The sequence below is a fragment of the Pan paniscus genome, chromosome 5 (genome assembly GCF_029289425.2).
Source record: "Pan paniscus chromosome 5, NHGRI_mPanPan1-v2.0_pri, whole genome shotgun sequence".
NCBI lineage: Eukaryota > Metazoa > Chordata > Mammalia > Primates > Hominidae > Pan > Pan paniscus.
In genome coordinates, this window is record NC_073254.2 from 92,212,630 (window position 1) to 92,227,127 (window position 14,498).

Sequence of the window (14,498 nt, forward strand, 5' to 3'; positions counted from 1 at the left end):
TGTATTGACTCCCTAAGCAAATACCATGAATTTATCATTTTGCAGCTATGCCACCTGGCAGCCAATATCTTTAATCAACTATTACAAAAGTAATCAAGGAAAATGTTTTGTGTTAATGAAATATTAGACTCTGAATATTTTAGGAGCATGTTTTGTTGAGTGTTGCTTATTCCGTTAATAATAGTGAAATCTTAGTTATAAAGACAAATTAAGAGTGCTTAAAAGTTCAGTAATATTTTTCAAACAGTAATTAGAGGGATAGAACAAACAAAGGTAGTTTACAACTAAGTATTTAGATTTTAGATTTTATTTTTTGTAAGTCTTTAAGCAAAAGTGTTATATTTTAATGGGTAATGATGAAATTAGTGATAAGAAAACTATTAGCCATTCAGAATATGAAGGAAGTATAATTGTATACTAAAATATATACAAATATTGTATGCTAAAATAATGAATGTGTTTTTTACATTTACATTTGTTAGCAATATTTAGTAGATGGCTACAAAACTGTGTATGGCCAAAGTTGGAAAAAATAAAATTTGTTTAAGCTGCAATATCTGTAGCATCCATTTTATTACGGGATACTGTATGAGTCCTGGCTCCTCACTGGAATCATCTGACAGACTATGTGTAATACTTATCCAGTACCAAAGCAATTAAATTAGATTCTTCATTCAGCATCATTATTCTACGAAGCTTATATATTATAGAATAGCACTGCTTGATAGCACTGTTTTCATAATAAAGTGTGTTGAGTATCACCATTGAATCTTACCCAGAAACATCAGCTTTTGGTCCTTTGCCTATAAGAACAGTTTTTTGCAGATCGAATATTCACGAATATATGTATCTCATATGGTGGTTCAACTCCATGTTTTACTCATATTTGATTTATAATATTAATAGATTTACTTAGGATAATATGAGTGAAACAAGGGGTTGAACCGCCATATGAGAAATTGGGGCATGAACCAGAGAAGAATCCTGACGAGTAGTTTTCAAGACCTAAGTCAGGTTATTGAGGGATACAATAAACTTTTGTTTTCTTGAAGTGTTTAAAGTAGAAAGAATTTTTGTCATTTTTTTAAACTTCAAAGACTTTTTAAGGTAGCTCTTGAATTAATGATCAATTTTTCTTTTTGGGGGAAATATAATTTTCTTTCTCTTCAAATATCTCAGTGTTTCTATTAATTTTCACAGAATTTCAAAATGAATCAGCATTCAGGAAGTCATTAGGCATTTTTACTAAGTATATGAAATTATAGGATAGAGTTTTACAAATTGCAATAATTACCTTTTGAATTATAACATTTGTGTTAGTAGTAATTTCAATTTTATTAATATAGTTTTTCTTTCAGAACAAGCTGTCATAATACTAAAGAGAGAGCTACTTTAAGAATAGTCGTGAACTTTTACAAACAGTAAATATGAAAGAGAAGAAAAGTTCTTTTCTGACTTCCTAATATTCCATTAACTGAGGTGGCCCAGTAGGAGTATAGAGATTTATCTTTTTTGGCATCAAACCATGTATACATTTTTAAAGTATGTGATTTGGAGAGAGATATGGAATCTATGTGAAGTAAATTTTAACAGAATATAGTTTTTTCTAATGAAATTTCTAATATTAACCCCTGCATAGAATATACTACTGTAATCTACATGAATATTTGAAAAATGTTTATTGTAGTACCTGTATAAATAACATTTAAGGAAAAGGGAAGCAGTTCCTAAAAAATTGAAGTGTATGGATTGAAGTGTATGGAATTGAAGTGCCTGAATATTTTAAATATTATTGAAAATTATTTCATGTAGCATTTTGTTTATAGTGCCTGTATCTGCAATGCCTGTCATGTACATACAATTCCTTACTTATGATCTTTACAGGCATCAACCAAGCATATTTTCCCAACAGTTGATAGCTCATTATTAACTAGCATGCTTTACTCACTTTATGTTTTTCTCTTTCAAGATCTATGCAGAGAAAAATTTTATTGAGTTAATCTGATGTTGAAAATTTAAAAGGGAATTATTCCCCTGCTTTCCCTAATATCTCTTCTCATGTAGGTTACCCAATTTTTCTCCGGCCTTTCATCCTATACAAATACTGAAAGCACTGATACTTTCCATTGAAGTTTTTTCAGTTTTTCTCAGATGCCTTCTTTAGCATTATATTGTTAAGCCAAAAGATCAAAAATAAAGGTTCATAAACACATATTTACAAAGTTAGAACTTTTGAGTACTCTGTCATTTGTAGCCAGTCTTTTGGAAAAAGTTATTTTTCATATTTATTTACTCATCACTGTGTCCCAAAAAATGTATGTTATGTTTTTTAGTTGATGAGAGAAGATAAAGATCAGATAATAATTTTGAAAGATATTATTTAGTTCAGAAAGTATAAAGAGAGACACTATATTTTAGTACTTACCTCATGTCAATGAATAAAATTTTAGCCAGCATCACTAGATAGCAGGTTGTGGCTGGGTATGGACTGTCCTTTAAGGCTAGGAGGGGCAGATTAACCCTGTTTTTTTTTTTTTCTGTACATTTATATGTTTCCAGACTGATTTATGAGAGAAAAAGGTAGTCATTCATTGTATGAAGTGCATTTGTAGCATACATTCATTCCAGTGATTCAAGTCACAACCTTTGCAACACAGGTGTGCATCATTCTGCGATGTACACGCTCAAGCTTATGATATTAAAACTCTTTACTCTATAGATTGAAGAAGTAAAGCTTAAAGTGATACACTCTTCTCTTTAATACCATTACACTTTTCATTCTTTTTGTATTGCACAGGTGATTTGGATTATTACTGGTTGGATCCTGCCACGTGGCACAGCCGGGAGACATCACCTATTAGTTCGGTAAGTTTTCTGGAAAGTGTGTTTGGAGTTTAGGGAATATGTGTGCTCGTTAATTGTCCTTTGTCTGATATGTGATATCTGCTCTATTATTCATTTGGTAAGGGCAAATATTGATTTCATTTAAGATAGTACAATTTTGAAGAAAAAAGTTATTACTGGATAATTATAACAAATTTTAAATTAAGTAAAAAACAATTATTAAATAATTACTATAAGTAAGATTGAGATGTTTGGTTATGGATATTGACATTAACAAGTCAACATACAGAATCAGTTGTTTTATGTAAGCAGATATATTTTTAAATTTCAATTAATTCCATTTTAGAACTATTTAAAAATGTATACTTATTTGCCAACCACTTTAAGAAACTTTTAGTATAAATTTCTGCTACAAATAAAATATAGTTCTAAATGAAAATTGTTATAAGCCAAGGATGGAGTCCACTGAAATAATTTCCTCTAGAGTGTCTTTTAACTGAAGAAATTGCATCATGCTGCAACCAATAACTTGTGTCTATAGGAAAGAAAGCAAGTTGTTTATTTTTAAAAAATTTAATAGGCCTTTTTCGAGCAGTTTTAAGTTTACAGAAAAATTGAGGAGAAAGTACAGAATTCCCATACACTTCCTTACTCCACCCCTTTCCACCTGTTTACCTTGTTATTAACATCTTGCATTAGTGTGGTCCATTTGTTACAACTGATGAGCCAATATTGATGTATTATTATTATTGACTAAAGTCCATAGTGTACATTAGGGTACCTTCTTCATGTTATACATTCTGTGGGTTTTAACACATTTATAATGTCATGCGTCCACCGTTACAGTATCACACAGAATAGTTTCACTGATCTAAAAATCCCTGGCACCACTTATTCATCCCTCTCTCCTTTCTTCCCCACTGAGTCCCTGACAGCCACTGATCATTTAGTTTCTATAGTTTTTCCTTTTCCAGAATGTCACATGGTTAGAATCATACAGTTTATAGCTTGTTCAGATTTGCTTCTTTCACTTAGCAATATGCATTTAAGGTTCTTCCCTGTCTTTTTGTGGTTTGATAATGCTTTTATGTTTGTTTTTATCACTGAATAATATTTTTGTCTGGATATGCCCAGTTTGTTTATCAATTCCTTAGGATTTTAAAATATTTTTAGGTTGATATTATAAATGAAAATATTTTTCAGTAATGATTTCTAAGTTACTCTGCCAGTTGTTCCTATTCTCTTTTATTTTATTTTTTAATTGACACAATAATTGTACATATTTATGCAGTGCATAGTGATGTGTCAGCACCTATAATGTATAGTGATCACATCAGGGTAATTAGCATATCCATCATCTCAAACATTTATCATTTCTTTGTATTGGGAACATTCAATGTCCTCCTTCTAGCTTTTGGAAACTATATATTATTAACTATAGTCATCCTATAGTGCTATAGAACACCAGAACTTCCTGTATAGCTGTAATTGTATATTCTTTAACAAATCTCTCCCTACCCTTTCCTTCTCCCTACCTTCCCAGCCTCTATTATCCTCTATTTTACTTTGTACTACTACGACATCAACATTTTTTTAGCTTCCACATGTGAGTGAGAACATGCAGTGTTTAACTTTCATGTGGGAACTAACATATTCCTGGCTTATTTCACTTAACATAATGTTCTGCAGTTCTATCCATGTTACCTCTAATGACAAGACTTCATTCTTTTTATAGCTGAATGCATTACATTCTGTATATATTACTTTTTAAACTCATTCATGTTTTAACAGCATCCTGTAACGTGGCAACCATCTAAAGAGGGGGACCGATTAATTGGACGTGTTATTCTTAACAAGAGAACAACCATGCCCAAAGACTCAGGTGCATTGCTGGGTCTGAAAGTAAGTATGCTGGTTTAAAATGTTTCTTAAAGGGTGAATTACAGTATGGTCTGCATTCATCGGAGTTTCTGGCAATGATTTTTAAATGTCATTTAAATATTTTATATAATTTTATTGATATAGCATACAGATGTGTTAGGAAAATTGAATAAAATTTAGGGAAACTAATGTATTTTCTTCTGACTATAAAGTTCAGGATGATTTTTTGCATTAAAAAGATTTAAATGGAAAGTAGCATAGATAATGTGGACTTTTGTTGTAACTTAAGCAGCAACATAAACATCATTAAAGGGATCACTTTCTAATTACAATAGTTTTGTAAGAATTTTTAAAAAATTAATGTACTTAATAGTGCTGTCTTATTGATTATTACCGTTAATTACTCCTGCTATGAAATAATTCTGATTACCTCCACTAATGGGTATGCCACTAAGAATTGTGGATGAATCTCAACTTTTGGTGATATTCTCTTCATTTTAAATTATATATATTTGAGCCCCTGCATTGGAAGAACTTAAACATAGATTTTAAAATATTCTATAATAAAACTCAGACTTTGATAGTCTTATGGGCATAGATACATGTTTCAGATGAGATGGTCAGCTGCAGAGATGCATTTAGGCTATTAAGCTTTGCACAATGGTAAATTGCTTCCCAGAGGTGTCATTTTCTTGCTTTGAATCTACAGTCTTTATAGTCATAGACCTACATTTTACTACACATATACAAAAGAGATTAAGATCTGATCAAGAACTGATCTTGACAATGGGATATTATCTTCATGTAGAAATAATAATTCAACTGGTACACATGAATTTGGATGATAAAGAAAAATGAATTTTAATGTAAACAGTGTCAAACACTTGCTGTTTGATACTAAGTAGGGAAGACCTGGCACTTGTCTTCTATGTATATGCATTATTTATGGTGCCCTTTTATTGTTAGGTCACTTTAAGACAGGGCTATTTAATCTTTTAGCTTCCCTGAGCAACATTGGAGGAAGAAAAATTGTCTTGGGTCACACATAAAGTATATCAACACTAACAATAGCTGATGAGCTAAAAAAAAAAAAAAAAAAAAAAAAAAGCAATGTTTTAAGGAAGTTTACAAATTTCTATTGGGCTGCATTCAAAGTCATCCTGGGCCACTTGTGGCCCACTGACAGCGGGTTGGACAAGCTTGCTTTTAAGAAATCACTACAGCCTGGGTGCAGTGGCTCATGCCTTTAATCTCAACACTTTGGAAGGCAAAGGTGAGAGGGTCACTTGAGCCCAGGAGTTAGGAACCAGCCTGGTCAACATAGCGAGACCCCTTCTCTACAAAATTAAAATTAAAAAATTATCTGACTGTAGTGTCTGCACATGCCTGTAGTCCCAGCTATTTGGGAGCCTGAGGTGGGAGCAACACTTGAGCCTGGGAGTTCACGGCTGCAGCCATCTATGATCACATCAACGCACTCCTCTGTGGGTGACAGAGTGAGGCCTTGTCTCAAAAAAAAGAGAGAGAGAAAAAAAAAAAGGAAGGAAGGAAGGGAGGGAGGGAGGAAGGGAAAGAAAGAAAAGAGAAAGAAAGAAATCAGTACACAAACTTCCTTAGACACATAGTCATCTCAAATATGAGATGTTTTGTTTTCAAAACTGTGCTCCCAGCTACTTTAATCAAAAATGTAGGTGAAGCCCTGGTGGCTCACACCTGTAATCTCAACACTTTGGGAGGCCGAGGCAGGAGGACTGCTTGAGCCCGGGAGTTCAAGATCAGTCTGGGCAACATAGCAAGACCTTGTCTCTACAAATAATTTTAAAAATTAGCTGGGCGTGGTGGTGTATGCCTGTGGTCTAGGCTACTTGGTAGGCCAAAGTTAAAGGATCACTTGAGCCTGGGAGGTCGAGGCTGCAGTGAGCTGTGATCATGCCACTGCATTCCATACTGGGTGACAGAGCAAGATCCCATCTCAAAAAAAAAAAAAAGTGCTTCACTTCATTAATGTTTCTACATGCAATTTCAAGTATATCATAAAAGAATGTAGGATTAATTCCTCAAACTAATAAGCTTATGTTTTAGTATGAGTCTTGGAAACTTATAAATTTGTAATTATCCAGGTTGTTGGAGGAAAAATGACTGACTTAGGACGACTTGGTGCTTTCATCACCAAAGTAAAGAAGGGTAGCCTAGCAGATGTAGTTGGACACCTAAGAGCAGGTAAAGTTTCTTTTTTTAATATTTAAACAGTGTGTTCTCCATGCATGAACATGAATTGGTGGTTTTCAATTTGGGGTTAGTTTTATATATACATACATACATACATGTATGTATGTATATATCAATTAAGTCACTAAATTTTAATGCATGAATAAAGACTTATTTCCTGATATAAATATTTACCAATTTCAATAATAAGTAACTCTACATCAGCAGCAATCTGGAGAGTAAGGGTAGGAATCTTCTTTTTATAAAAATAAATAGATGTAAAATATAGAAGAATTACTCATCTTTGTAGATGACGTCATAATATTGCTACAAAACTTGAAATCTAAAACAATTTATCTTTGAGAAAAAAATCTTATATCACTATTTAGTTATTTAGTTTATATTTTAAGCTACAGTAATTACCAAATTTTTTTCAGAGTGGTCCTAAAACACTTATTCAGGGGCAGTGTTTTTTATAAAGCATAATCATAATCACATTTCTTATACAGATTGTATAATAAAATATTAGTAAATTTAAAAGTGACTCATGTAGATGTGCTAATTCTTGGTATTTAGAAATTTATTTTTGTTGCCCTATAACTGAACATGACACAATGAAATTATTTAATATATGTAAATGTATCATATATTAAATAGTAACACATTTTAAAATCCATTTTTGGTAAATTGTTTGCTTTTCATTTTTGTTAAAATCACATTAAAATATTTCTTCCAGTTGACTTGACTGCAGAGCTTAGTAGGAATCTTTTGGTTAGATGGCTGTTTATGTATTTGCCAGACAACTATAAAGGAAACAGAGTTGGCTGAGCTGTAGAATTAAAGATTAATAACCCATAACACAAAGAGTACATTTCCAGGTGATATTCTTAACTTTTAAACCTTAAGTTTGTGATTCTTGAAAACTTTGGCAAAATATTCTAGAACTCTTAAAGACTTTTCAGTATATTTGTTTACCAGGATATCCGTTCAAAATCATTTTCATTTTTTTTTAATTTGACAAGGACTTGCTGTGCAGGTGTATAGGAAGAAAACTCTAATCGGATTTTTCTCCATTTGCTATACAACTTTGAATATGTATAGAGATATGTTACACTGTTATTTCTTATGAAGGACCAGTTATGATTCAGTAGGAAAATAACTCAATCAGGGTTGACTCTGTCAGTAAACTGAGTGTGTGTTTGTCTAATGACTCAAAAATAAGCCTCAGAAAGTCTGAGAATCCCTTGTTGGCTAATGTAAAATAACTTTAACTACAGAAACCTGAGTTTGCAGACCACATTATAAACATTATATACACATTATAAACACATTATTATGTTTTAATAGGAAGTTACTTAGGAAGTAAAAGAAGAGGGGTGTTCTATATAAAATATCTGTTAGTGATTCATTTCATTTAACACCCTTATGAGCCAAGAGCCTGAGAAACGTAAATCTGAAATGTTAAAAGCTCAACTTAAAGAAATATAAAACAGACAAGTGTACTTTTCATTCTAAGCAATTTATGTATTCGAAGAAAGTGAAGTGATTTTGCAGACTCAATCATATATCCTATTTGATTTACATTATAATTTAGGAACTGACTGACTAAATATTTGCATTTATGCAAATAGAATTATTTGCATATAAACATCCTTAGCCTATAAAACTACGGTGCAATCAATGTGACTTTTATTTAACATTTGCAATCTTGCTTTAATCTTGCAATATCTTTATCCAGTCCTGCCCCCCTTTAAGTCTGTGCACTCTACTGCTACTTCATTTAACCTTCTAAAACACAAAAATGACACTGACACTCTGTTTATTATGAAGATCCTTCGGTGTTTCCTAGTTATCATTTGTTCAAGTCAAAGCTCTGTAGCCTTGTCCTCTACTAACACTTTCAGCTGTCCAGGATGTTGGTCCACCTGTAGGTTCCTGTCAGGCTGTTTCCCACCTAGAAGATGTGGTCAATGCCTCTTGTCTACCTAGTTTTCTACTACTCCTGTTGAAGGCCTTTCCATCCTTCACAATTCATCTGAAGTTGCCTTAATTCTGAAGTGGTTCCTAATATCTCACCTGGAACAATAACTAACTACTATGTCCCTGGCACCACTTGACTCTATTTCTGGTCCTCAAATGAACTTCTATTGTTGCATATAAAATATTTTATTAGAGTTGTTTCTTTATCATTTCTTCACGACCAAATTTAAAGACAGATAAAATGTCATTTTCATCTTTGTACCCTCATTGTCTACATCCCTGCTTGATTATCCATACATAAATAATGTAAAAAAAAGCATTATGGTTTAGGAATTATTAATCTGTAAATAAACGTATGTATTAACTTAATTTGATATTAAAAGTTATGCGTCCAGGTTGCCGCTTATAAAAAGGAGAGTTTTAAAATGCAGTGCTTTTGCAAACTGCTGGTTGCAACTCATTATTGGGTAGTAAAATCAATTTAATCGTTTGCATCTACCACTTTAAAAAATTGAAGTAGAACATAATAGAATAGAAAAATCAGGGTAAGTATTGTTTCATAAATGTTTTTTAGTGTATATATATATGTATGTACTCATATAATATGAATATATATACACACGTACATATATACATGTTCATATTATATGTGTACAGGATCATGATGTCAACTTTGTTTCTTGGTCAAAAAATTTTGAAAGCATTCTTAATATATTATAAATTTGTAATTATTATTTTTCTTTTTTCTTTTTTTTTTTTTTTTACAGTGAAGTATATTCATTGCCTATTTGAAAAGCTTTTCTAGGTAACAGCTTAGGGCAGTCTATTAGAATTGGTGGCCGGGTACGGTGACTCACACCTGTAATCCCAGCACTTTGGGAGGCTGAGGCGGGTGCATCACCTGAGTTTAGGAGTTCAGGAGACCTGGCCAGCCTGGCCAACATGGTGAAACCCCGTCTCTACTAAAAATACAAAAATTAGCTGGGCGTGGTGGTGCATGCTTGTAATCCTAGCTACTCAGGAGGCTGAGACAGGAGGATCGCTTGAACCTGGGAGGCGGAGGTTGCAGTGAGCCGAGATTGCGCCACTGCACTCCAGCCTGGGCAACAGGAGTGAAACTCCATCTCAAAAAAAAGAATTGGTGATTACCATAGTATTTTACCAAACTAAAGCAGCATCATGTACTTTTTGCATATTTACTTTTTACTCTTCAGTGAGCAAACAATTGGAAAAAATAATTACTTTAAAGTAATACTAGCAAAGCAATTTTCCTACTTTTACTTAAAAAATTCTAGGTACACATTGAAAAGATTTTATGCTTATACTTGGCTATAAAATGTATACTGATGATATTGATCCAGTATTTCAACACAAATTTACTTTGCTCATAAAATGTTCTAGACACTGAGAACAACAAAATAAGCATGAGCATCAACAAATTAAGACACCTCAGTGCATCGAGGTTGAAATATTTCAGCTGAGACTACCATTTTGAAGTGAAGAGTCTAAGGCAGAGAACCATTTGGTACCTACAACTTCTTAAATATTTATGAAAATAAATACTTTTTTTCACGTGACCTATGGTGTGAAAACCCTAGTTAAAATAACAACTGTAAGTTGTTAGCCTGTATTTTTTTAATGCAACATCTTTTAACTCCCCTTGATTAATCTTAGAATATTTAACAACTATGTACTGTATTAATGTTTTGTTATTTTAAAGTGTGTTCTAATTGTACTTTAATGTTCACAATATAGATTATGTATAGTACATATGTGTTTTGAACATCTGGAAGTGGGTTAACTGTCATGCAACAGTTTTACATCTGCTTGCTTTGTAATTTTGCCATAGCTACCTGCGTTAACTGATGGGCGTGAATTCAAATCCTTTCATGCATTTTTATTCTGTTGTGCATCTGGTGAAGACACTGAAGCATGACTTGTAATTGGGAAACTCATGCTAACAAATATTAATTGCTCTTTCTTCCAAAAATAAAACAGGATTTATGCACAGTTTAATAAGAATCTTTCAAAAATAGAGCCGCCTACATTTATTATATGGAGGGCATGCTGCTAATTATTATTTTTTAATGTTTCCAAATAGGCTGTGCTAATTCCATCCCATAGCATGAGATTATTTTTATATGATTTCTGGTATATCTCAAAAGATAAAGGTAGTTTTGTATTGTACTGTTTCCAGTCACCAGTAATATTCTGGGGGAAAAAAAGAAAAACAAAAGAAAAGAAAAAGTGTTTAGAAGAACCATTTAGCTGACATTATATGGCAATCAATTTGCTTTTGAAAGCAGAGCCTAGACAATTAGACTATTTGTATATGTTTTGCATTTCTTTGTTAAAAAAGAGAAAAGATACGAAAAATAAACAGAATATATAAGGTAAAAAAATACCCTTTTTTTTAAATTCAAGGGGATGAAGTTCTAGAATGGAATGGTAAACCCCTGCCGGGAGCTACAAATGAAGAAGTTTACAACATTATTTTAGAATCAAAATCAGAACCTCAAGTTGAAATTATTGTTTCAAGGCCTATTGGGTAAGGCTAAAAAAACTTACTTCTTAAGTTTAGTAAATTACATGTATTAGTAGGGTTTTTAAAAGAATTTTATACATTCATACAGTACATGTTAACATGGATAGTTTTTGCATCAATTATGGGCATACATTTTTAGATTATTAAAAATTTCTTAATTTTTTAACTGGAATTCTGAGTTTACCTCACTACATTTTAGAAGCTCCACACTTTAACAATTGTAATATCAAAAAATATCAATATGTACTTTTTGCAAGTGAAATATAAAGTAAAATATTTTCTTTTAATGGCAGATATATTTAAGTAATTCTAATTTAATAAGTAGTATTTCCTTTAAGAGAGGCACTAACAAACTCCTCTTCTTGTGATATTTAAAATATTAATGATTTCATATGTCTACATGAACTTTTTATTATTCTACGAAAGAATAAAATATTTTTTCTGTCTCTTTAACCATGAGTAATTTCAACTTTTATTTAAAATCAAGCAAGAAGTGTTAAATATTTTAACATTTTAATTGGTCATAATGATATTTTTAAAACTTCAATTTTCAGTACAATTTAATTATCTATAGCCAGTGGGATATTTTCTATGTATGTATATAGATTTCCCCGTATCGTTGCCTTTTTCTGGCAAACCCACATGGTCCAAAATAAATATTCATTTTGCCAGTCTATAATTTTTAAAGGCGTTTTGAACTGTTTTATTATACTTGGCTTAATGTTTGAATGTGTTCTTGGAAATGATTCTTTTTTTCCCTATTCTCCAAAATTTAATACAGCCATTATTTCAAGGCTTTTTATGTTGAAAAAATGCTAACCTTTAATTTGTATTGGCCTCATGAATATATGTCAATGCAAAACATACAAGAAGATATAATTATCATAATTCTCAAAGAATGAAAATGTATGATCATATATCAAATAATATTAATATATAAAACTCTAAAATAAAGGCAAGCTTTTAACCAATTTTAACTGGTTATTATTAAGAGTGAACACTGAAGACATTTGCAAAAGTGTTGTACATTTCCATGTAGATTTTTAAAATAACAATACTACAATTTATGCTAGTTTTACATGACATATGTTCTAGTGCTGAGGTAAATATAAGGCTGGAAAAGAGGTAAGTAAATTGGAAAATGAATCAAAAGTATGAAAGCTAAAGTTTAGAATCAAGCATTGTGCACTTGCCAAATACTTTCAAATATATAGTGGTTTAAAAGTAAACAGCAAAAACAATTGATTCATGGTGACTTAAAAAAGTAACAGACAATTAAAGTAGACTGGAATAACATTATTTTTACTTTTTATGAAAATTAATTAAGAAGTAATCATCTGCACAGCCAAATTCTAAACTATTATAGATTATAGAATTGAAAGGAACATGGAATACAAAAATTATAATTTAAAGATTATAGAATTCAAAGGACATGGAATACAAAGATTATAATTGAATCAGAATCAAAGGTGGTATCAACTTTCTTTCTAGTGAATACATTATTGGAATCCTAGAAAAATAATTTTAGCTACTTTTTTTTTTTTTTTAAAGACGTGGTCTTGTTCTGTTACCCAGGCTGGAAAGCTATGTTTTAATAATAATATTTAATGTAGTCCTGTTTAACAACTATAATTAAAGGAAAAAGAAAATATTTATTCGTAATGTAGTGGCATAGTGATTTCAGGAATCATTCTAAATATAACTTACAAGCACATTGATCAGTACACACTAAGAGGCATCAGCCATCTTGAGGTATTGACTTTTTTTGTGAACCCACCAAATACAATATCCTTGACCTTTATGCTTTTAATTGTTATTAAAACTACTCTACTACCTAACTGGTAAATAGAACTAATAAAGAATCCCACTGGATATGTAAACATCCAGTGGAAATTTATGCCTGAAAATATTGCTGAAGCAATTAACATAAATAAATTTTAACTAAAAGTCACTTTAACATATTTTCAACAACTTTGCCACCATTCTTTTTTCACAGGCATGTAAATTCCAAAGTTTGTACCTGGCTTTAGAACTTCAAATTCTGATTTCATAATGGACTATGAGGCTGATTTTTTAAGAAGTCATACTATCTAAAAATTGTTCCTGGATTTTTTTACAATTTACTTTTATTTGCTTGCATTAATTTGGAAGAAAGTAGCAGAATATATAGTTTTTTCTGTGTTTTGGGTATTGTAAATTAGTCTTTTAATTCATTCAAATGATTTTATATAAATGTATAGTCATACAAAAATATATAATAAAATTTATAAAATACACAGCATAGGCCAGATTGTCATTTTTAGGAAGTATAAATTATAGTTGGTTATGAGAATTACTTTGCACAAAATAGTCAAAATGACAACTGCAGAGAACAAACAGGGAAAACTCTTTTTGTTTTCATTCCCCCCAAAAGTGAAAAGAAAAAGTGAAGTCAGCTCATAAGGTAGGTGGTTAGAAATTCTTAAAAAATATGCTTATAATTTTGTTGGGACTAGCTAACTCCAGTCTGCTTTAATATGTCATGTTAATATTTGCATATTGTTAATCTTAAATTGATATTAAAACATCTTTGGAAAATGAGAAGTAAAATAGTCCTATTCAGTATAATACCTAAACCAAGGTGATCTAGGGTTCTTAAGGTCATAGTGGGTAATGGATTAAGTTGAGATTATAGTACATATATTTCTTCAGAGTAATTTGTCAGTGTGGCAGGAATGGGTGGTCTCACAAGTCACTTTCTAACCATATAGTAAATAGTCATATATTTAGCTAACTTCAGTATAGAGATATGAATCTCTATAAAGGGTATATATGTGTATATATATTATATATTCACATATATAAAATAATTTGGCTTTTTTGTTGCAAGCTTGAACCATTTTTACTTTCCAAAGCAACTCATCCTTTTCATTTAACTTTGCCCATGATATTCACCACATCATTTTATTATTGAGATGTTCCCATCCCTTTCACTCGGTAAACTCTTTCAGATGTGTTTGTAAAGCATATTACTGATTTGTAAAATTTGTGTCATTTTGAT

The 14,498-nt window shown here is 31.3% G+C and overlaps 1 protein-coding gene across 50 annotated transcripts in view; it reads left to right on the forward strand.

The window, feature by feature from the left end:
* The window catches only part of RIMS1 (regulating synaptic membrane exocytosis 1), a 516,521-nt gene that overhangs the window by 344,893 nt on the left and 157,130 nt on the right, over positions 1-14,498 (forward strand). For all 50 annotated transcript variants that reach the window (XM_034962340.3, XM_034962337.3, XM_034962336.3 and 47 more), the window contains 4 exons: positions 2,798-2,865; positions 4,636-4,746; positions 6,846-6,945; positions 11,338-11,461. In XM_034962340.3, the coding sequence (XP_034818231.1) occupies positions 2,798-2,865; positions 4,636-4,746; positions 6,846-6,945; positions 11,338-11,461 (403 nt within the window). The remainder of the gene's footprint in view (positions 1-2,797; positions 2,866-4,635; positions 4,747-6,845; positions 6,946-11,337; positions 11,462-14,498) is intronic.